The sequence below is a fragment of the Stegostoma tigrinum genome, chromosome 26 (genome assembly GCF_030684315.1).
Source record: "Stegostoma tigrinum isolate sSteTig4 chromosome 26, sSteTig4.hap1, whole genome shotgun sequence".
NCBI lineage: Eukaryota > Metazoa > Chordata > Chondrichthyes > Orectolobiformes > Stegostomatidae > Stegostoma > Stegostoma tigrinum.
The window spans coordinates 50905420-50930926 of NC_081379.1; the positions used below are offsets into that span (position 1 = coordinate 50905420).

The 25507-nt window shown below is 44.7% G+C and overlaps 1 protein-coding gene across 1 annotated transcript in view; it reads right to left on the minus strand.

Annotated features, from left to right (window-relative positions):
• The window catches only part of si:ch211-225b11.4 (thyroid adenoma-associated protein homolog), a 248624-nt gene extending 227307 nt beyond the window's left edge, over positions 1-21317 (minus strand). The window contains exons 1-2 of the mRNA XM_048556638.1: positions 21292-21317; positions 20930-21076 (exon numbers count right to left, since the gene is read on the minus strand). Coding sequence (XP_048412595.1) covers positions 20930-21076; positions 21292-21317 — 173 coding nt within the window. The remainder of the gene's footprint in view (positions 1-20929; positions 21077-21291) is intronic.
• Between the last annotated feature and the right edge of the window lie 4190 nt (positions 21318-25507).

Consider the following 25507-nt stretch of genomic DNA (forward strand, 5'->3'; position numbering starts at 1 on the left):
AATGGTACTGAACATTTTGCTGATGATTGCACACATCCCCATTGCTGACCTTCCGATGAAGCAAGTGAAGATGACTGGGGCTAGGACACTACCCTGAGGCATGCGAACAGAGGTGTTCTGGTGCTGAAATGACTGACCTCCAACAATCACAATCGTCGTGCTTTGTGGGAGGTATAACTGCAACCAGCAGAGTTTTCTTCATTGCCACGGACTTCAGTTTTGCTAGGATTCCTTGATGGTACACTTGATCAAGCGTGGCCTTGATGTCAAGACGGTTATTCCCTTCTTACGTGGGAACACGGCATTATTGTCCATGTTTGAACCAAAGCTGATATGAGGTCAGGAGCTGACGAGACCTGGTGGAACCTAAACTGGGTGTCAGTAAACAGGATGTTGCTAAGCAAGTGCTGCCCGATAGCTCTGTTGATGACATCGTTCATACTTTACTGATGGGATAGTAATTGGCTGAGTTGAACTTTTCCTGGTTTTTACATACAGGACATTCTTTGGCTATTTTCCACATTGTCGAGTAGATGCCAATGTTGTAACTGCACTGGAACAGCTTGCCTAGGGGTGTGGCAGGCTCTGCAGCACAAGACTTCAGAGTGTTGTTGGAGCTGCACTCATCTCGGCAAGTGGGCAGTATTCCATCACACGCTTGACTTGCGCCTTGTAGACATGGACAGGCTTTGGGAAGTCAGGACATGAGGCATTCCCCGCAGGACTCCTAGCCTGTGACTTTCTTTTGTAGCTACCATATTTATATGGCTAGTCCAGTGCAGTACTATTGCTGGAATGTTGTCAGCACCCGTAGTCTTTGCAGTATCCAGTGCCTCCAGCTATGTTGTTGTTGGTAAAGTGTTGGAAATGGTTATAAGGGATAGGATTTATCATCATCTAGAAAAGAATAAATTGATTTGAGATAGTCAGCACGGTTTTGTGAAGGGAAGTCGTGCCTCACAAACCTTATTCAGTTCTTTGAGAAGGTGACCAAACAGGTAGATGAGAGTAAATCGGTTGATGTGGTGTATATGGATTTCAGCAAGGCATTCGATAAGGTTCCCCACAATAGGCTATTGTAAAAAATGCGGAGGAATGGACTTGTGGGAGATATAGCAGTTTGGATCGGAAATTGGCCTGCTGAAAGAAGACAGAGGGTGGTAGTTGATGGGAAATGTTAATCCTGGAGACCAGTTACTAGTGGTGTACCGCAAGGCTCGGTGTTGGGTCCACTGCTGTTTGTCATTTTTATAAATGACCTGGATGAGGGCGTAGAAGGATGGGTTAGTAAATTTGCAGACAACACTAAGGTCGGTACAGTTGTGGATAGTGACGAAGGGCGCTGTAGGTTGCAGAGAGACAGAGATAAGCTGCAGAGCTGGGCTGAGAGGTGGCAAATGGAGTTTAATGCAGACAAGTGTGAGATGATGCACTTTGGTAGGAGTAACCGGAAGGCAAAGTACAGGGCTAATGATAAGATTCTTAGTTGTGTAGATGAGCAGAGAGATCTCGGTGTCCATGTACACAGATCCTTGAGAGTTGCCACCCAGGTTGACAGGGCTGTTAAGAAGGTATACAGTGTTTTAGCTTTTTTTAATAGAGGGATCGAGTTCCGGAACCAAGAGGTTATGGTGAAGCTGTACAAAACTCTGGTGCGGCCGCACTTGGAGTATTGTGTACAGTTCTGGTCACCGCATTATAAGAAGGATGTGGAAGCTTTGGAAAGGGTGCAGAGGAGATTTACTTGGATGTTGCCTGGTATGGAGGGAAGGTCTTATGAGGAAAGGCTGAGGGACTTCAGGCTGTTTTCATTAGAGAGAAGGAGGTTGGAGAGGTGACTTAATTGAGACATATAAAATAATCAGAGGGTTAGATAGGGTGGATAAGGAGAGCCTTTTTCCTAGGATGGTGACGGTGAGCACGAGGGGGCATAGCTTTAAATTGAGGGGTGAAAGATATAGGACAGATGTCAGAGGTAGTTTCTTTACTCAGAGAGTAGTAAGGGAATGGAACGCTTTGCCTGCAACGGTAGTAGATTCACCAACTTTAGGTACATTTAAGTCGTCATTGGACAAGCATATGGACGTACATGGAATAGTGCAGGTTAGATGGGCTTGAGATCGGTATGACAGGTCGGCACAACATCGAGGGCCGAAGGGCCTGTACTGTGCTGTAATGTTCTATGTTCTATGTCTTGATATCACAAGGAGTGAATCGAATTGGCTGAAGACTGGCAAATGTGATGCTGGGAACCACTGCAGGAGGCCGAAATGGATCATTAGCCAGAAGTGCCGAGCTGAAGCCTGCTGCAAATGCTTCAACTTGTCTTTCGCATTAATATGCTGGATTCTCCCATCATTGACAATGTGGATATTGTGGCACCTTGTCCTCCAACAAGCTGTTTAATTATCCAGCATCACTCACCGCTGGAAGTAGGAGGACTACAGAACTTAGATTTAACCCATTGGTTATGGAATCACTTAGCTCTGTCTGTCACTTGCTGCTTGAGCTATGTGGCAGACCAGCAAACTTGTTTAAGTAGTTTGACACTTCGTTTTTAGGCATGCCCTCCCGTAATCTTCACAAAGCCAAATCGGATTTCCTGGCTTCAGATAAATGGAGAAGTGAGGGAATTGTGCCATGCCATGCAGATTGCATTGGAGCATATTTCTGTCGTTGATGGTGGCCCACCGTGCCTCATTCATGTAAAAACCCAGTCTTCAGTTGCTTGATCCTTTGGAAGTCTATGACAGCATACTACTGTACTATCACCTCTGCTGAATCTGTCCTGAGGCAGATCAGGACATTTCCAGGGATGGTGACAATGTTGTCTGGGATGCTATGTGCAAGGTATGATTATGTCAAGCTGTAACCTGACTAGCTCATTAGACAGTTCTCTCAATTTTGGCGCCAGCCCACAAGTGTTGGCAGGGATGGCTTTGGAGGGTCAATAAGGTAGTGTTATTACTGTTACTGGTGCCTGGGTTGATATCAGGTGGTCCATCCCGATTCATTCATTTTTTTGAGAAATGTTTTCATAGTTGGTACCATTAAATAGAATGCTCCTCCATTTCAGAGGGCAGATAAGAGCTTATTGCATTGCTTTGGTTCTGAAGGTGCATGTAGGCCAGGCCAGGTAAGGTAAGGATGGCAGCTTTCCTTCCCTAAAGGACAACAGTAAACCCGGTGCGTTACACAACTGTGAACTGAGCAAAGGCAACAAGAATGGAGGACTGGATGCAACAGGCAGGTGGAGTTGGTGGGGCAAGCAGGAATGATGTGGGGGTGGTTGCAGCAGCGTGGTTGGAGGCAATGAGGCTAGGAGAGAGTGATAGGAGTGGTTGGTGCAATGGGAATGCAATTAGTCCAGGCGACCAGAATAGACTGAGTGAAAGCGATGGGAGTGGAGTGAATGGAGGTATTGGTCAAAGGCGATGGGAGTGAACAGAGATGAAGAAAGTCAGCCGCCGGAGACATCATAAGAGATTTGGTAACTTTAAACAATGTTAGAACTACTCAGCAATTCTGGCAACATCTGTGGAGAGGGAAACAGAGTTAATGTTTCAGCACTGTGGCCATTCATTTGAACTTCCGTTTTCTTCATGTCTTGCTTTATTAGCATTCAAGTCCCAGATTCCCACTCCTAGAACAGAAGAGCTCAGCTTTGCTACATCAGTGTATACATTTTGCATCCTTTTGATTCCAGATCTTGCAGTTCCACACCAGAAGTGCTTAGCTGAGCCTACTCAGCACACACCTCCTGGAAGACTGAGCCCTGACTGAAGACCTCAGAACACTGGAGCAGCAGTCGGCAAATCAGCTCATCAAGTCTGTTTCACCATTCAACACCATCATTGCTGCAATGCCTTTTACTCACACTAGCCCCATTTCTCTTTTTATTAGACATTTGTCAATTTGTACTTTAAACATACCCAATAATTGAGGTTACACAGCCCTCTGGGGTAGAGAATTCCAAAGAGTCACCCTGCTGAGTAAGAAGAAATTAACCTTATCTAGGGCCCAAGTGATTCCCCCCTCATTTCATAATTGTGTCACCTGGTTCTTGCATCTTAGTTCTTACCTGCATCTACCTTGTCTATCCAATCAGATCACCCCTCATCCTTCAAAATCACAGAGAATTTAGGCCAAGTTCATCAATCTCTCTCCATAGAACATTTCTGTCAGTTCTGAGGAGTCGTCACTGGATCTGAAATTTTTTTTTCTGATTTTTTTCTTCGCGTATGCTGCCAGACCTGCAGAGCTTTTCCAGCAACTTCTGTATTTGTTCCTGGTGAGCGTTCTGTGGCAATTATAATTTCCTGAGATAAGGAGACCAAACTGCACACAGTAATCCACATACAGTCTAAACCAAACTCCTATATAACCGAAGTAAGGTTTCATTACTGCTGAACTCAAATTCTCTTGCAGTAAAGACTAACATTCCATTGGCCTTCCTAATAGCTTGCTGCACCTGCACATTAGCCCTCTGTGACTGGTTAACAATGCTCTCAGAGTCTCCCTGTACATCTAAACTTTCCAACCTTTTACCATTTGTGAAGTACTCAATATTTAAGAAATCACAGTAACATTATGTTGAGTAAAGACAGTGAAACACAGGCCCTGCTCCACCATTCAATATGATCATGGCTGACCCTCTATGTCAACACCATTTTCCCCACTTTCTCCCAATATCCCTTGATTCTTTTAAATTCTAAGCATTTATCCATCTCTTTCTTGAATATAGGAGCAAATTACTGCAGATGCTGGAATCGGTACTGAAAACAACAAATGTTGGAGATCACAGGAGGTCATAGCATCCACAGACTGACAGCAAGCTAACATTTCCAGTCTAGATGTAATCTCCAGTATTTGTCATATTCTTTCTAGAATATATTCAGTGACATTCTCTCCACAGGCTTCTGTGGTAGAACATTGCACAGGTTCACTACTGAGTGAAGAAATTGTTCATCTTAGTCCTGAATGGTCTACCCTGCATCCGGAGACTGTGTCAAACCAAATTAAAAAGGGCCACATTTTCCGTTGATTCTAAAAGGGCAATAAATGCTGAAAAGAATTAGCCTGAAGGCTGTGTGTCTCAATGCGAGGAGCAATTGGAATAAGGTGGATGAAATAACTGTGCAAACAGTTATTAATGGATATGATATAACTCGGACCATAGAGGCCTGGCTCCAGGGTGACCAATGATGGGAACTCAACGTCCAGGGTTATTTAATTTTCATCAAAGACAGACGGAAAGGAAAGGGAGGTGGGGAAGCATTGCTGATTAAGGAAGGATTAACACAATAGTAAGGAAAGACAGGAGCCTGGAAGATGGGAAAGTGGGTGGAGCTGTGGAAACACAAAGGGAAAAAGACTTTGGTGGGAGTTGTGTACTGACCAGCAAACAGTAGTTGTGACGCAGGGGACTGTATCTAACAGGAAATTGGAGATGCTTGTAGTAAGGGTACAGCAGTAACAATAGGTGCTTTCAATCTATATTGATTGGACTAACCAAACTGGTAGCAATGCAATGGAAAAGGATTTCCTGGAACAAATGAGGGATGGTTTCCTTGACCAATATATTTCGGAACCAACCAGAGAGTAAGCCATCCTAGACAGGGTATTGTGTAATGAGAGAGGATTAATTAGCAACATTGTGGTGAGATCCTTTGGGGGAAGAGTGATCATAATATGGTAGAATTCTTCATTAAGATGGAGAGTAACACAATTAAATCTGAAACTATGGTCCTTAACTTAAAGAAAGTGAACTTTGATGGTATGAAGCATGCATTGGCTAAGATAAGCTGGCCGAAGATACCCACGGGGTTGACGGTGGATAAGCAGTGTCAGACATTTAAAAAACACACAGGTGAACTTTAAAAAATTGTACATCCCTGTCTGGTGTAAGAATAAAACAGAGAAGGTGGCTCAACCATAGCTAACAAGGGAAATCAGGAACCATGTTAAAGCAAAAGAGGAGACATATAAACTGGCTGGAAAAGGCAGAAAACCTAAGGACTAGGAGAAATGTAAAATTCAGCAGTGGAGGACAAAGAGTTTAATTTGGAAGGGGAAGTAGATTATGAAAGTATGCTCGCGGAAAACTGACTGCAAATGCTTCTATAGATATGTGAGGAGTAAAAGACTCGTAAAGATAAATCTAGGTACCTTGCAGTTCAAATCAGGTGAATGCATAATGGACAACAAAGAGATGGCAGGCTTCTTGAACAAATAGTTTGAACATAGAACATTACAGCACAGTACAGGTCCTTCGGCCCTCGACGTTGTGCCGACCTGTCATACCAATCTGAAGCCCATCTAACCTACACTATTCCATGTACGTCCACATGCTTGTCCAATGATGACTTAAATGTAGTTAAAGTTGGCGAATCTACTACCGTTGCAGGTAAAGCATTCCATTCCCTTACTACTCTCTGAGTAAAGAAACTACCTCTGACATCTGTCCTATATCTTTCACCCCTCAATTTAAAGCTATGCCCACTCGTGCTCACCGTCACCATCCTAGGAAAAAGGCTCTCCCTATCCACCCTCTGATTATTTTATATGTCTTAACACTTTCACTAAGGAGGACACAAATAACCTTCCAGAAATGCTAGGGGACAAAGGGGCAAGCATGATGGAGGAAATGAAGGAAATCTCTGTGTCAGGAAATGGTATTCAGGAAACTGATGGGATTAAAACCCGATAAGTCCCCGGGACCTGATGGTCTGCATTCCAGAGTACTTAAGGAAGTGGCCCTAGAAATAGTGGATGCATTACTGATCATTTTCCAGCATTCTGGAGACTCTGGAAGAGTTTCAATGGGCTGCAAGGTGGCTAATGTAACCCTACCTTTGAAAAAAAAGGAGTGAGAGGGAAACTGGGGAATTATAGACCAGTTAACCTGACATCGGTGGTGGGGAAAATGCTGCAGTCAAAAATTAAGTAATAACTGAGCATTAGGAAAGCAGTGGCAGAATCTGTCTAAATCAGCATTGCTCCACTAAAAGGAAATCATGCTTGACATATCTTCTGGAATTTTTTGAGGATGTGACCAGTAGAGTAGACAAGGCTGAATCAGTAGATGTTGCCTGTCTGGACTTTAAAATGGCTTTTGACAAGGTTCCCCACAAGAGATTAGTAAGGAAAATTAAAGCTCATGGTATCGGAGGTTATGTATTAAAATGGATAGAGAACTGGTTAGCAGTCAGGGTACAGAGCGTTGGAATAAACGGGTCCTTTTCACAGTAGGAGGCAGTGGCCAGTGAGGTGCCGCAGGGTTCAGTAATGTTTGTGATAAACACTAACGACTTGGACGAAACAATTCAATGCAATATCTCCAAGTTTGCAGATGACATAAGCTGGGTGGCAGTGTGGGTTATGAGGAGAATACTAAGAGGCTGCAGGATGAACAGTTTGGCCAAGTAGGCAAATACAATATAATGTCAGTAAATGCGAGGTTATCCACTTTGGTTGCAAAAACAGAAGGGCAGGTTATTGCGATCAGAGATAATGGGAACTGCAGATAGTGGAGAATCCAAGATAACAAAGTGTGAAGCTGGATGAACACAGCAGGCCAAGCAGCATCTCAGGAGCACAAAAGCTGACGTTTTGGGCCTAGACCCTTCTGAATGGTAGCAGTTTATGGAAAGGCAGGTGCAATGAGACCCGGGTATCGTGGTGGAACAGTCACTGAAGGTTGGCACGTAGGTACAGCAGGCAGCGAGGAAAGCTAATGGCATGCTGGCCTTCAAAGACTGACTTGAGTATCGGACTAAGGATGTCTTGCTATAGTTACACAGGGCCTTGGTGAGACCACACCTTGAGTATTGTGTACAGTTTTGGGGGGGTCTCCTAGTCTGAGGAAAGACCTTCTTGTTATTGAGGGAGTCCAGTGAAGCTTCAGCACATTGACTTCCAGGATGGCAGGACTGGTATATGAGGAAAGATCAGATCAACTGGGCTTGCGTTTGCTGGGATTTAGAAGAATGAGGGGGGGGATCTCATAGAAATATACATAAGCCAAATGGAACTGAACAGGCTAGAAGCAGGAAGAATGTTTCCAATAAGAACCAAAAGAGCTTGCGCATGCTGTAAATCAGGAACAAAAACAAAGTTGCTGGAAAAGCTCAACAGGTCTGACAACATCTGTGGAGGAGAAAACAGAGTTACCATTTCGGATTCGGTGACGCTTCCTCAGAACCTGAGGAAGGGTCACCAACTGGATCCGAAACCTTAGCTTTGTTTTCTCCTCCACAGATGCTGCAAGAATGTTTCCCCGATGTTGGGTAAGTCCAGAAGAAGAGATTACAGTCTAAGAGTAAGCGGCAAGCCATTCAGGACTGAGATGAGAAAAAATTTCTTCACCCAGCATTGTGAACCTGTGAATTCTCTCCCACAGGAAGCTGTTGAGGCCAGTTCATTAGATATATTCAACAGTGAGCTGGACATGGCCCTTGCAGCTAAAGTGATCATGGGATATGGGAAGAGGGTGGGAATGGGATATGATCGGCCATGATCATATTAAATGGTGATGGTTTCAATGTTTCTATGTCCCTGGACCTAGACTCCCCAACTAGGAGAAACATCCTCCCTGCAATTATCTGACCAGCCATGATGGATTCTTGTATGTATCAGACCCTTTCTCAACTTTCTAAACTCTATTAAATGCAGATCCAGTCAAAACAATCTCTCTTCATAGAGTAGTCCTGCTGTAGTGATTGTTGAGGAGGTCGGTAGGTGGATCTCAGAATATGAGTTTACTAATGGGGGCTGTTAATCTGGTCCAATCGGGGATCCTTGGCTGACAGATAAAGGAGTGTCAAACATTCTGTTCAGTCTGAGAAAGCTGGGTCAGAGTCAAGAACTCTCCACATGTAAATAAAAGGGTGACTTGGCGACTAGATACTGGCCTCTGTGAAGTTATTTCATTGGCAATGAGATAAAAGCATAATCCTGAAGAAAATCGCTTGCAAAAAGGTAAGCATTTCTGGCATCATGCCATATTTGGGAACCTTGACTCGTTCTATCCTGCCTGGGCCAAGTACATGGAAAGAATTAGTGTATTCTTTCCATGCAAATGACATGAGGGCACATGACAAACAACAAGTAATTCTCCCAGCAGCTGGTGGACCTGCAGCTTTTAAGTTATTAGGAATCTAACTTTACATGAGGCACCTGGTACCCAAAACCTTTTGAGACTTGATGGATTCAGTTCAGGAACTGAAGACTTTCCTCTAATTCTGAGACCTATCAGTTTTACTCGGCAATTTGAGAACCAGGGTAATCCATATCATGATTTTTGACTTGGTTAAGACGACTTTGGTTAAGCCTTCATGAAATGCTGACAGACCATTTGGTATGTGGGATTAATGGTGTAACCATGCAGAAATACCTACTAGCTGAAGTCCTACTGGAATTCAAACAAGCGCAACAACTGGTTTTATCAGTGGAAAATGCAGCAGCGGAGCATACAATTTGCAGGGTATTCCAATAGAAGTGGGCACCCTCACCAGTCTGACTGAGCATGTGGAACACACTTGAGTGGAGTTTCACTCAGAACAGATCCTGAACACACAGACTTTAGGATCAGCCTACAGCGGAACACGAAAAAAAATGCTAAGCCTTGGCCAAATGGTTAAAATTTTCTTCGGGATGCAGACCAGCAAGCCATTGTAGTTGCCACCAGTACGCAGATTCGAGACAGCGAAAGAGTCCCACTTGACACAAACTGAGTAAGAGAACTCATTGGCTGACAACCAGGAGAGTGCACACCCTGGAAAGCCCACCTACATCTGGTTTGGAACAAATCACCTGGTTCTCATGGAGGTTGGTAAGTGGCTGTTTCAGTGATCACACAGCCAGTCTCTAGCAAAATTCACTCTGGACTCCAATGTTAAAAGTTTGAGCAAAATCACGGCTAGACTCAAAACCTATACTGGGGAAGCTTTACAAATTAAGCTTAGAATCCAAAAGCAGGCCGTTCAGCCCATTGAGTCCACAGTGACCCTCTGAACAGCATCATATCCCCTACCCCTGAAACCCTGCATTTCCCATGGCTACCACATTACCCTGCACATCCCTAGATACTATGGGCAATTTAGCCAATCCACCTAATCCGCACATCTTTGGACTGTGGGAGGAAACCAGAGTACCTGCAGGAAATCCATGCAGACATGTGGAGAATGTGCAAACTCCACACAGACAGTTGCCTGAGGCTCGAATTGAAGGTGGTTCCCTAGCACTGCGAGGTAGAAGTGAGGCACCGTGCAGCCATTGGGAACAACTTCGGTTCTGGTTTCTTATGAGAAGCAGCTGGTTCGGTTACCACTAACTGTAATAAAAAGCGAAGGCACAGGCTCAACATTTCTCAGTTAGAAAATGGCTGCCTGAGTGAAGTCCTAATTTATCACCCGGTCATTTTTCAGGAAGGTCTAAAGACTATCAAAGTAGCTAAGGCTGCCTTGCATGCTGACCAGGAAGCAAATCCGTGATTCAGCAAGGCCTGCCCAGTGTCATTTGTTTTATGGGCAAAAGTACAGGAAGAAATCAGAAGTCTGGAAAGCGAAGGAATCATTATACCAGTCCAATTTGTGGAATGGGCAGCATCAGTCATAATTATGTGAAGAATAATGGGTCAGATGTCTCTTTTATGGGGATTTTAAACAAATGGTAAACTGCCTTTCGCAGTTGGATAAGTACCCAACACCTCGCATAGAGATATATATGCAAAGCTGGCAGGGGGGTGCGAGCTATCCTTCATGAAGCTGGACATGAACCATGCGTACATGCAATTGTGGTTGGATGAGAACGCCCGGAAGTATGCTGCAATTAGTACCCATTAGAGTTTGTAGCAACATACAAGACTGCCATTTGGGGTATCGTAACGCTGTGCAATTTTCCAGTGGATGATGGAGAACATTTTACAAAGTCAAAGTCAATCTCAATTCATTATTTATCTAGATGACGTGCCAAAAACAGGGAAGAATAAGAAGCATGTAGAGAACTAGGGTATAGTCATTAAACATTTCTCCCAGGCAGGTGTACGCATTAGAGTCGAAGTCATAGTCATAGAGTTGTACTGCAGAAACAGAAACCATTTGGTCCAACTCATCCATGCTAGACAGATATCCTAAATTAATCTAGTCCCATTTGCCAGCATATCCCTACTCACATACCCATCCAGTTGCATTTTAAATGTTATAATTGTACCAGCCTCCATCACTTCCTCTGGCAGGTCATTCCATACACGCACCACCCTCTGCATGAAAGATTTCCCCCCTAGACCCCTTTTAAATTTTTCCCGTCTCACCTTATATCAATGCCTTTTAGTTTTGAACTTATCTACCCTGGAAAAATGACCTTCGTTATTCACCCTATCCATGCCCCTTATGATTTTAACAAACTGTATAAGGTCACCCTCCAGCCCCTGATGCTCCAGGGAAACTAGCCCCAGCCAATTCAGCCTCTCCCTACAGCTCAAACCCTCCAACCTCGGCACACCCCTGCAAATCTTTTCTGAACTCTTTCAAATTTAACAACATCTTTCCTACAGCAGGGAGATCAGATCTGAATGCTGTATTTCAAAATTCCCCCACCAAAGTTCAATACTCAATGCACTTATCAATAATGGCAAGCATACCAAACACCCGCTTCAGTATCTTATCTACCTGTGACTCCACTTCAACAGAACTATGAACGTGCACTCCATGTTCTCTCTGTTTGGTAAAACTCCCCAAGACGGTACCATTAGGTGTATAAGTCCTATCCTAATATGCGTTACCAAAATGCAATACCTCACATTTATCTAAATTAAACTCCAACTGCCACTCCTCAGTCCATTACATCAAGGTCTCACTGCACTCGGAAATACCCTTCTTCACGGTCCACTACACTATTTAGAAAGGAAAAAAATGCGTGTTCCAAGAACCCCAAGTGCTTCTTTTTTATAACAGAATCTCTAGAGAGTGTGGAAACAGGCCATTTGGCCCATCAGGTCCACACCAACCCTCCGACGAGCATTCCATCCAGACCCATCCCCCTACCCTATCCCTGTAATCCTGTATTTCCTATGGGGAATGCACCTAACCTACACATCCATGAGTAACATGGGCAGTTTAGCATGGTCAATCCACCTAATCTGTACATCTTTGAATTGTGGAAGGAAACCAGATCACCCAGAAACCCACCTTGACACAGGGAGAATGTACAAACTCCACATGGACAGGTGCCCGAGCCTGGATCAAAGGCGGGTCCCTGGCGCTGTGAGGCAGCAGTCCTAAACAGTGAAACACTGTGCCACCTACTTGGGCTGCAGTCAACAAAACTGGGTTACACTCATGTCCATACCAGAGCTTAGATCTTCCCTTGAACCACTGAATTATTCAGGAAAGTACACGTGACCTAGTCTCTCTTCTAGCACCTTTGCATCAACTGTTAAAAATGGTTCAGCCATGGAAATGGTCACATAGCCAAGCCATAGCTTTCAGGGAAGCAAAGAAATGGCTATCATCCTCTAAGGGTTGGCACACAATGATCCCAAGCAAGATCTGGTATTGACATGCAATGCCCTTCCTGTGCAGCATTGGGATAGTCTGAGCTCATAGACTGCCCAATGGAGAGGAACACCCAATTGCATATGCATCCAGGAGTTCGGCAGAACGTAAATGCACCCAGAGAAGGAAGGTTTGGTGGTCCTGTTTGGAATCAGGAAGTTCCACCAATACCTTTACAGATACAAAATTTTTAATATCAAAGGAACACCATCCTCTGGTAGGTCGACTTGAAAAGGACAAGGCAGTATTATCATGGAACTTCAGGCTGAATTCAGCAGTCGCCTCTCATTCTAAGTGCATATAATTTCAAGTTGGAAGACTGTCCATAGGCCAAGTAGCAAATGCAGATGCATTCAGCCACCCCCTACTGGTGGATACACCACTGGAACAGGCCATAATGGTTTTAAATTTTCTGGACGCCTACAGTCACAGCTGACAATATCAAGCATTGGATGCAGAAAATCCATTCCTGGCAAAACAAAAACAGCTGGTGGTGATCGGGGAAACCAAAGGGCTGTCACAACCAGACATGAAACCTTTTTGGACCCAAGGAGGCCAGATCACAGTAGAGATTGGTATATTATTATGGAGCGCTGGAGTGATTGTCCTGAGCAAAGGTCACCACCAGACACAGGGTAAACTCCACCAGGAGTTTCCAGAATGAAGATGTTGGTGAGAAGTTGTATCTGGTGGCCAAGATAGGATGTAGACATAGTCATGCTGGTGGGGCAGAGCCCAAAGTGTCAATATGGTCAAAGATTACCTCCAGCAGCTCCCCACATTTGTGGGATTGGCCGGGTAAACCCTGGACTCAGTTACATGCAGGTCCTTTCATGGGCTCAAATGTCTTAGTCATTGTGGATGCCCACTCAATGTGGCTGGGCATGCATAAGAGTTCATTCGCCAAACAAAGGGTCAATGACAGAAAAATTGCACTCATCTTCTGCAATACAGTCTCCTGGAAATGTTGGTCACAGATAACAGGCCACTGATTAACAGCAGGGAATTTGAGTACTTCCTAAAGCTGAATGGCATTTGACATATGAGCATATCGATGCTATCTATCATTCAAAGGTCTGGTAGAAACTGCAATCCAATTTTCAAGGCAGGCTTAAAGAAACAGCTTCAGAGATAATGGGAACTGCAGATGCTGGAGAATTCCAAGATAATAAAATGTGAGGCTGGATGAACACAGCAGGCCAAGCAGCATCTCAGGAGCACAAAAGCTGATGTTTCGGGCCTAGACCCTTCAGAGAGCTCTCTGATGAAGGGTCTAGGCCCGAAATGTCAGCTTTTGTGCTCCTGAGATGCTGCTTGGCCTGCTGTGTTCATCCAGCCTCACATTTTATTATCTTAAAGAAACAGCTTATAGTTTTACTAGAATACAAACTGTCCTGGAATGCCAGTGATGAGCACTGTGTGAGGGAGACTTTTTACTTCGGGGGATGAAGTTTGGCGTAGTAACCACAGGAATTGGTAAGGGGCATGGTTGATACAAGGTCAGGTCCAGTGAAGTGTAAAGTTCAGGTAGGACAGTCCTGAACAAGCACATGCACCTCATGAAAGCTCCAAACTCCCAAATGGTGCAGGAGCAAAATGTATCCAACTCCTTGACAGGCTTCCCAACTGTCGTAGAACCCATGGGTTCTCCCTCTCTATCAAGAGGTGAAGATACCTCAGAACCTGACTGGGACACAATGACATCACCGCCTTGCATTTTTGCCATCTGAAGAAAATGAATTTCTTTCAACAGGCTCTGGGCACAAAAGGTGAGCCACTGTGGTTTACACTCCACCCATATCAGAGGCAGAGTTTGCGCTGTATAAAAATAAAATAGCCTATGTCCTTGCACTCAATGGGGCAGGATCTAATGATTCTAACAAGGTCAGCCAAGGGGACCTCATAGAATATGAGTTTCCTGATTGGGGCTGTTAGTCTGGCCCAATCAGGGACACCTGGATGACATAAGGAGCATCAGACATCCTGTTCATTCGGAAAGCTGGTTCAGTATCAAGGACTCTCCATGTGTTAGTAAGGGGTGACTAGGTAAAAGGATACCAGCCTCTAAGGCTATTTCACTTTCCATCCCTAGTATGAGCCTAGTGAACTACCAGTGCACTCCTTCCATGGCAAATATATACTTCATTGGGTAGGGAGACCAAAACTGCCTGCAATAGTCAGATGGAGTCTTAACAAGGCCTTTTATAACTACAGATAGACATCCTAATTTCTGAACTCAAAGCTTCTTACAAAGAAGGCCAATATACCATGTGTCTTCCTAACTGAGTGCTGCACCTGCCTCACTTAGCATAACAGAAAATTGGAACAGTAGGCCACTTGGCCCTTTGAGCCTACTCTGCCATTGATTATGATCATGGCAGATAATCCAACTCAGTAGCCTATTCCCACTTCTCCTCCATATCCTTCGATGCATCTATCCCCAAGCACTACATCCAACTCCTTGAAATAACAATACTTTTGCTTTCTGTGGTAGCGAAATCCACACAGTCTCACCACTCTTGGGGTCAAGAAATTTCTTCTCCTCTTGTCCTAATGGCCTACCTCATATCCTTAAACTGTGATTGTCTACTTTCATTGACTGATGTACAAGGAGGGCACCGAGATCTCTTTGTACATCCACACATCCCAATATATCACCAGTTAAATAACACTCTTCCTTTCAGTTTTCACACCAAAGTGTACAAATTCTCACATAGCTACACTGCCCTGCAGGTGCCATGTGTTTTCCCACACTCAATTTGTCTAAACCACTTTGAAGCCTCTTTGCATCCTCCTCACAACTCCCAATCCTACTTAGTGTTGTGTCATCAGCAAACTTGGCCATGTTGCAAACAAAAACAGAAATTATACACAAATATATCACAATCCCAAAGGAGCACTGGGATCGAAACGTTAATACTGCTTTCTTTCCAGGGATGCTGCAAAACCTCTGATTTTCTCAAGCAATTTCTGTTTTTGTTTGTTCCAGTTCCCCAACATCCAATGTCTTGTTTTATTTTGAAAATGTTGCATTTTGCTTCCTCATCCAGTTAATTTATATGTTTCGTGAATAACTGGTGCCCAAGCACTGCCTACCACTCGGAAAAGAGGCATTTATGCACACTTGCTATTTCCTCTCATCAACCAATTCTCAATCCATGTCAATATATATTACACCCTATCCAATGTGCTTTCACTTTGTCCACTAATCTCTTATAGGAGGGACCTTAACAGAAGTCTTCTGAAAATCCAAGCCCACCACATCCATTGGTTTTCCCTTATCAATTCTACCAAGTTACATTCTCAAAAAACTCCAGTAGATCTATTAAGCATGATTTGCCTTTCATAAACTCATGTTGGCTTTGACCAATCCCATTAATGCTTTCCAAATGTTCTGTTATCAAATCTTTTATAAACAACTCTTAAAATGGCACAGTAGTTCAGTGGTTAGCACTGCTGCTTCACAGCACCAGGGACCCAGGTTCAATTCCACCCTCAGGCAACTGCCTGTGTGCAGTTTGCACATCCTCCCTGTGTCTGTGTGGGTTTGCTCCGGTTTCCTCCCACAGTCCAAAGTTAAATTACCCCATACTGTAGAGGATGATGAGTCTGGGTGGGATGCTCAGAGGGCCCGTGCGGACGTGTTGGGCCAAAGGGCCCGTTCCCACATCGTAGGGATTCTTTGATTTCCCCACTACTGATGTTAGACTGACTGATCTGTGATTTATTTCCAGCCCCCACCCATGTCCTTTTTAAAATAGCAGGGTTATAATCTTCCACAGTTCAAACTGCAGGAACTGTTCCAGGTTCTACAGAATTTTGAAAGATGACCATGAATGTATCCAAGATAACCAAGTGTGGAGCTGAATGAACACAACAGGCCAAGCAGCATTTTAAGAACACAAACGCTGACATTTCGGGCCTAGACCCTGAAGGCCCGAAACATCAGCTTTTGTGCTCCTAAGTTGCTGCTTGGCCTGCTGTGTTCATCCACTTCCACACTTTGTTATCTCGGATTCTCCAGTATCTGCAGTTCCCATTATACATGAATGTATCCAATATTTTCAGGGCCACTTCCTTTATATTCTGGTATGTTGGTTATCAGACTCTTATGATTTGTCAGCCTTTAATCCTAATATAATTTCCCCAGGGCCATTTTCTCATTAATACTGATTTCCTTCAATTCTACACTTTCATTAGACTACTTACATTCCTGGGTTGTTATCTGTGCCCTCTTTTGTGAAGGCAAAATAATTTCTGTTCGAATATAAAACAAAGAACTGTGGATGCTGGAGATCTGAAACAAACAAAAACAAAATCTGCTCAGGAAACTCAGCAGGTCTGGCTGTGCCTGTGGGATGAAAACAGAGTTAACAGTTGAAGTTTGGTGATTCTTTGTCAGTTCTGATGAGACCAGCTGAATTTCTGTTTTTGTTCAATTTCTGTTTTTTGCTATTTCTTTGTGCCCTATTATAATTTCCCCAGCTACTGACCTTAACTGACTTAAATTTATATTTAATAATCTTTTTCTGTTCCCATATTTTAGGAGCTTTTATGGTCAATTTCTATGATTCCTGCAATTTTACAATTATATTTTTATTTCCCCCCCCTTGATCAAATATTTTGACCCCTTTTGCTAAGTTATAAAATGTTCCTAATCCTCAGGCTTGCTGCTTTCTCTGCAAAATTAGGGGTTTTCTCTTTAGACCTAATACTATCCCAAATGTCTGTTGTAAGCCATTGCTGAGTCAACTCTCTTCTTATTTTTGCACCAGACAGGAATGAATTACTGCTGTAATGCATGTGTGTTCTTTAATTATGAACTATCCTTATCCACTGTTGAACCCTTTTGAAAGGTTTCCGAATCTATCCTTGCCAATTTGCACATCATACCCTGGTGGTTCTCTTTATTTACATTCAAGACCATAGTTTTGGAGTCAACGACTTCACTCTCTATCATAATAAAGAATTCCATAATCTTACGATTGCTCTTTCCCAAGGGATCCCACACAACAAGACGATTAATTAATCCTTTCTCATTACACAGTACCTAATCTAGAACTGCCCATTCTCTAACTGGTTCCTCAACGTATTGATTAGATTAGATTCCCTACAGTGTGGAAACAAGCCCTTCGGCCCAACAAGTCCACACCGCCTCTTGGAGCATCCCACCCAGACCCATCCTCCTATTACCCACACACCCCTGAACACCACGGGCAATTTAGCATGGCCAATGCACCTCGCACCCACACATCTTTGGACTGTGGGAGGAAACCAGAGCACCCGGAGAAAACCCACGCAGACATGGGGAGAATGTGCAAACTCCGCACAGACAGCTGCCCGAGGCTGGAATGGAACCTGGGTGCCTGGTGCTGTGAGGCTGCAGTGCTAACCGCTGAGCCACCGTGCTGCTATAGATCTAAAAACAAATCATGTCCATAGTCCAGAAAATCTATCTCCACAACATCATTGTCAGTTCAGTGGTCCAATCTATTTGTACATTAAAGTCACCCATGATTACAGTTGTACTGTCATTGCATGCATCTGTTTTCTTGTTTAATGCCATCCCTTATATCGCCAATACTATTTGGGGGCCCACGAACAACAAAACTATAGCACTTGCTGCCCTTCAGTGTTACTTATCTCCACTCACACAGATTACATATCATGACTTTGAGCCAATTTGATTCTTCAGAATTGCACTGATTTTTTAAACTAACAATGCTGCCCCACCTACTTTCTCTTTATGTCTGTTATTCCTAACAAACTAATAATCCTGGATGTTCAGTTTCCACCTTGGTCACCCAGCAGGTTATGTCCCTGTAATATGTGGGTGACATGGTGGCTCATAGCACCAGTGACCCGGGTTCAACTCCACCCTCTGGTAACTGTATGGAGTTTGCACGTTCTCCTCGCGTATGTGTCGGTTTCCTCCCACAGTCCAAAGACATGCAAACGACATGCACTGGCCACGCTAAATTGCCCATAATGTTCAGAGATATGTCAATTAGGTGGGTTATAGGGGGAATGGGTCTGAGTGGGATACTCTGAAGGTTGGTGTGAGCTTGTTGGACCGAAAGCTTGTTTCCACATTGTAGGGATTCTACGAATAACAACAATACCTCAACTGTATGTCTCAACCGCATTTCCCGCAACATATCCCTCACACCCTGCCCCCGCCACAACCGCCCAAGGAGGATCCCCCTTGTTCTCACACACCACCCCACCAACCTCCGCATACAACGCATCATCCCCCGACACTTCCGCCATCTACAATCCAACCCCACCACCCAACACATTTTTTCATCCCCACACTTGTCTGCCTTCCGGAGAGACCACTCTCTCTGCGACTCCCTTGTCCACTCCACACTCCCCTCCAACCCCACCACACCCGGCACCTTCCCCTGCAACCGCAGGAAGTGCTACACTTGCCCCCACACCTCCTCCCTCACCCCTATCCCAGGCCCCAAGATAACCTTCCACATCAAGCAGATGTTCACCTGCACATCTGCCAATGTGGTATATTGTATCCAATGTACCTGGTGTGGCTTCCTCTACATTGGGGAAACCAAGCAGAGGCTTGGGGACCGCTTTGCAGAACACCTCCACTCGGTTCGCAACAAACAACTGCACCTCCCAGTCGCGAACCATTTTAACTCCCCCTCCCATTCCTCAGATGACATCACGGGCCTCCTGCAGTGCCACAATGATGCCACCCGAAGGTTGCAAGAACAGCAACTCATATTCTGCTTGGGAACCCTGCAGCCCAATGGTATCAATGTGGACCTCACAAGCTTCAAAATCTCCCCTTCCCCCACTGCATCCCAAAACCAGCCCGGTTCTTCCCCTCCCCTCACCGCATCACAAAACCAACCCAGCCTGTCTCCGCTTCCCTAACCTGTTCTTCATCTCACCTATCCCTTCCTCCCACCTTAAGCCGCACCTCTATTTCCTACCTACCACCTCATCCCGCCTCCTTGACCTGTCCGTCTTCCCTGGACTGACCTATCCCCTCCCTACCTCCTTACCTATACTCTCCTCTCTACCTATCTTCTTTTCTCTCCATCTTCAGTCCGCCTCCCCCTCTCTCCCTATTTATTCCAGTTCCCTCTCCCCATCCCTCTCTCTGATGAAGGGTCTAGGCCTGAAACATCAGCTTTTGTGCTCCTGAGATGCTGCTTGGCCTGCTGTGTTCATCCAGCTCCACACTTAGTTATCTCAACTGTATATATCCACCCACTTTATTGCAAATGCTCCACACATGAAAACACAAAATCTTTAGGAGAAAAAAAAAGCTAAAATAAAAACAAAAGAACTGCAGATGCTGTATATCAGAAACAAAAACAGAAATTGCTGGAAAAGCTCAGCAGCCCTGGCATCAGATCCTTCAGCCCTGTGAAATCAGAGTTAACGCTTCAGATCCGGTGACCCTTCCTCAGAACAAAACCTTTCGACCTGTCTTAACACCACTAATCATTTTGCATTACAGCCCTATTTGTTTCTCACTTTATTTTTCTCCTGCTTCCATTTTGCTTATTATCTGTCTGTCTTATGTTTCCAGCCTCATCTTGCCCCCTTCTACCTCCCTGTACAGATTCCCATCCCCATGCCATCCCAGTTCAAACGCTGCCCTACAGCAAACAAATACCTCATACCCATTTTTCCAACCATCTGGTATATACTACTATCTTTACGCCCATGGATGGGTTGGTTATCATAAGATTACTATATTTGAGGTCCTGCCTTCTAATTTACATCATAATTCTTGATATTCTGCGTGGAGGACTTTATGGCTTTTGTGTTCGCCTGTCTCGTACCGATGTGTATCACGACAACTATCTGTTCATTATTCCCCTTCAGAGTGAAATGCTCTGGATGTGATGGTGATGGTGATGGTGATGATGATGTCTGAATGAGGATCAGGCTTCAAGACAACCCTCTTGCAATCTCGTCAGCCCTGAAACTGTTCGACCACGTCGTAAAGCCATCCCCGCCTCTCTGACCTGTCTGTCTCCTCTCACCCTATCTTCTCCTTTATCCATCTTCTATCCGCCTCCCACCGCCCCCCTATTTATTTCAGAATCCCCTTCCCCTCCCCGATTTCTGAAGAAGGGTCTAGGCCCAGAACATCAGCCTTGCTGCTCCTCTGATGCTGCTGGGCCTGCTGTGTTCATCCAACTCCACACCATGTTATCTCACAATTTCAAGCTGGGCCCGCTCAACCTGCCCCCACCTCCTACTGAACGTCACTCCCTATATCCCTGCTCCTAGTCCCCAGGCTGCACAAACAGCCACCACTCAATACAGATTCAGCGGCTCCTACAACACCACCGTCGACAGTCTCTCAAAGCACCTGACGCCCACAGCCCTTCTACCTGCTCTTGTTGTTGTTGTTGCTGCTGCTGCTCCTCCTCCTCCGGCGGCTTGTTCCTCGCGTTGCAGCTAGAAGGTCAGCCAGCGACAGCGCCTCCTGCAGCCGGAGGAGCTGGTCCAGGGAAACACAGCGAAGAGAGATCAAAAACCTAATAAATCCGTAGAGAGATCAAGAGACAATCAACGCGCAAAGAAATCAATCAATCGGTCCCGCATAAATATCAATAGGTTAACCCATATAGGTATCCATAAATCAGGCCCAAGTAGACAAATATATCAAACCATGTAATGATCAAGAAATCATAAATCAAACTCATTGAGGGATCAATGAACCAAACTCAACGGTAATCAATAACTCATATACCCAGCGTGATCAAGCAAGGGTGGCATTTGCTGAATGGTATTGACATTGGTCTAGTAATCCAGAGACCCAGGTAATATTCTGGGAACCTGGGCATGAATCTCACCACGGCAGGTGGCAAAACGTGCATTCAATGAAAATCTATGATCAAAATAATGCCAAAAACAGAAGTTGCTGAGAAAAACTCACAGGTCTAGCAGCATTTGTGGAGAGAAAGCAGAGTTAATATTTCAGGTCCAGTGACTTTTCTTCAGAAGCTGGGGAAAGATTGGGATATATGCTGAAGATAGGTGGTGGAATAAGTGATGAATGGGGATGAAACCCAGAGAGAGAGAAAAACAGTCGGGTAACCAAAGGAATAGGTAAAGGTCAACATGGGACAATGAATGGTTGCTAATGGGCAACATTAGGTTGTTTCAGGTAGCAACCCATGTGATGACAAGGCTTGGGGTGTGGCGGGTGTTGGTAAGGACATGGGAGAAGGTGCTCATGTCCTAAAATAGTTGAACTTAATACTGAGTGCAGAAGGCTGCTAGTGGGAAATCACGTAACAAGGTGTGGAACTGGATGAACACAGCAGGCCAGGCAGCATCATAGGAGCAGGAAATCTGACATTCAGGCCTATACTCTTCTTCATAAATGGGGGAGGAGAAGCGGGCTCTGAAATAAATGGAGAGCGGGAGAGGCAATGATAGAAGGTGGACAGTGAAGCAGATAGGTGGAGAGAAGACAGACAGGTCAAGGAGATAGGGATGAAGCTAGTAGGGGTGAGTGTAGATAGGGAGTTGGGATGGGGGTTGGTCAGTGATGAGGGAGGGGCGGATATATGGGAGGGAAGATGGGCAGGTTAAGGAGGCAGGGATGAATCTAGTAGGAGTGAGTGTAGGTCGGAAGTGCGGGTGGGGGTGTTGGTCAGTGAGGTGGGAAGAGAGGATAGGTGGGAATGAAGATGGAGAGGTCAAGGAGGCGAGGACAAGAGGGATTGCTGGTCTTGGGATGAGATCGGTGGTGGGGAGATTTTGAAGCTTGTCAAGTCCGCATCTCTTACGTTTCCCACACCTCAGCCCTCACATCCACTCCCCGCAATAAAAACAAAGACAGAACATCATTCTCTGCCACCTCCTCCACCTGCAATCTGACCCTACCATGAAATATATATTTCCTTCCCCACCTTTATCTGCCTTCCAGAGGGACAGCTCTCTCTGCAACTCCCTCGTCCACTCCACACACCCAACTAGCCCCACCACCCCCGGCACTTTTCCCTACAACCGCAGGAGGTGCTACACCTGCTCCTACACCTCCCTCCTCATCTCCATCCCAAGCCCAAGGAAGCCTTCCACACAGATGTTTACCTGCACATCCACAAATGTGGTGTACTGTGTCTGCTGTTCCCAATATGGCCTCCTCTACATTGGGACGACCAAGCGGAGGTTTGGAGACTGCTTTGTGGAGCACTGACACTCAGTCTGCGAAAGCGACAATACCTCCCAGTCACGAACGACTTCAACAACCCCTCCATGCCCTGGATGACATGTCCATCTTGGGCATCGTCCAGTGTCACAACGAATCACACAAAAACTGGAGGAACAGCATCTCACATTCCGCCTTGGAACCCTACAACCCAATTGTCTCAATGTGGATCACATCTACCTCCTTCCTAAAACCCACAAGTCCACTCAGACTCATTATTGCTGCCTGCTCCTGTCCCACAGAACGTATTGCTTCCTATCTCCCCTTGTCCAGCCCCTTACCACTTACACCCATTTTTTTTATGCTTTAAGCCAGTTTGAGAATTTCCAGTTCACAGGCTGTAGTTAGTTCCACTTTTCACATCCAACCCCATCAGGATGGTCTCAGTTACTTCTACATCTTCCTAGAAAACAGGCCTAAACTACACCCATCCACCATCCTCGGCCTGACCAGGCTTGTCCTAACTTTGAACAACTTCTCCTTTAACTCCTCTCACTTTCTTCAGGCCAAAGCAGTGGCCTTGGGTACCCGTATGGGCCTAATAATGTTTGTCTCTTTGTGGGCTATGTGGAACAGTCCTGGTTCCCGTGCTACTCTGGTTCTCACCTACAAGTCTTTCTCTGGAACATCGATGACATCATCGCTGCTGCCCCCTCTCATTTGGATTTGGAAAAGCTAATCTATTTTGCTTCCAAGTTCCATCACACTCTCACCTTCATCTGGTCCATCTCTGTCTCCACCCTTCTTCCTCAACATCGCTGTTTCTATTTCTGGGGATAGGCTGACCACCAATGTACACTACTAACCCACAAACAGTTACCTTGACTCCACATCCTCACACCATGTTTGAAGATACTATGGTTTTAAGAGGTGTGTTTTTCCCTGGTTTTATTTTGAAGAGAGGTTTTGAGACAGAGGTACAAGGCGTCTTTTGAATCCAATAATGTAAACAGTTTATGAAGCCTTGGTTTTTTTTTAAAGTTGGAACAGCAGAGGCAGCCTGAACAGGTGAGGTCCGGGTTTAGTTTGCAGTACCAGTTGCTGTGATCTTGAAGCTGGGTTCGGAAGCTGCAGTACATCTCTCCACTACTCTCTCTCTCAGAGTTTTCTCCTATGTTTTTTCCTCCTAGAATGGAAAATTACCTTGAAACAATCCATTTTACTGAATTTGCTCTTTGCCAAGGGGTATTTATAGGATGTTACTTCATTAGAACAGTTACTATTTAGTAGTTAAATAACTATTATTCTCTAAGTTTTCCAATAGCCTTAAGTTATTCCAATTTCTTCTTTCTTGTATTTTAACTATAGTGTATGAAGAAAGTACGTGTGGCTTCAAAACTGGTAGTTTGACTAATCCAGGATGCAACGCCTGGCTCTTCCCTCTAAAATAAGAAGAAGTTAGGGTCTAGGCTATCTTCTTAATATAATTTGAGGGGGTTTGGTCTGATCGATAACAAACTGGGGACTCTTGTCAAGATCAAAATCATTAACTCCAGGTTGGATCTAAGGTAGTGAGTGGTGAGTGTTGGCATCTTTTATTTCAGGTGTTGCATTCGGTTAGTTTAAATTGGGGGTGTCATAAGTACTAATGACTTTTTCAGTCACTAAGAGCTTCTTTGGTAAAAACCAAAAGAACTGTGGATGCTGTAAATCAAAAACAAAAATAAAATTGCTGGAAATGCTCAGTAGATCTGGCAGCATCTATGGAGTGAAATCAGAGTTAACATTTTGGGTTGAGTGATCCTTCCTCTGAAACATTGTCTCTAATTTCACTCCACAGATGCTACCAGACGTGCTGAACTTTTCCAGCAACTTCAATATTTGTTTAGAAATTTCCTAATGGTGGAAGAAGTCACTTTGGGAGTTTTACAGAAAATGAGAAAGGCAACGCTTTCAAAATTAGCAAGCAAGTTGGAGTTGGGATTTCGTTGTCTGTGGGGAAAGGGCAGATAATTGTCACAATCACGCATCATTTACAAATGCCAGGAATACCATCGGAATCTATGGAAATGGCTAAAATTCAACTGCAAATGAAGTAGTATGAGCTAGAGGCAAAAGAGAAAAGGAAATGAAACAGTTTGAGTTACAACTGAAAAGCAGAAGAAAAGCAGAAAAAGAGAATAGCTCCAGTAGAGGAAAAAGAAAAGGATGGCGCAGCAGAAGAAAGGGAGACAGAGTTTTTGAACTTCATAGTTCAGGAATGAAAACTCAAAGTCAACTTACAATGGCAGAAGAAGAGGTGAAAAGTAGTAGTAGTGATGAAGACAGTGGTGGACAACAATCCCATTGTAGCCAAAGGCCTGGTGGGGAACTGTTTAAATACATCCAAACGATGCCGAGGTTTGTCAAGAAAGATGTAGAAGTCTTTTTCATTTCATTTGACAAAACAGCTAAACAAATGGAATGACTGGTGACCAGAGATCATGGGAACTGCAGATGCTGGAGAATCCGAGATATGCAATGGAGGCGAAGAAATTGGGAATAGGGGATGGAATTTTTGCAGGAAGGTGAGTGGGAGGAGGTGTATTCCAGGTAGCTGTGGGAGTCGGTGGGCTTGAAATGGATATCGATTGCTAGGTAGTCGCCTGAGATGGAGACAGAGAAGTCCAGAAAGGGGAGGGATGAGTTGGAGATGGTCTGGCCTCTGCCACATCTGCTCCCAGGATGAGGCATTCCACTCCTGTACATCCCAGATGTCCTCGTTCTTCAAGGACCGCAACTTTCCCCCGGCAGTGGTCGACAATGTCCT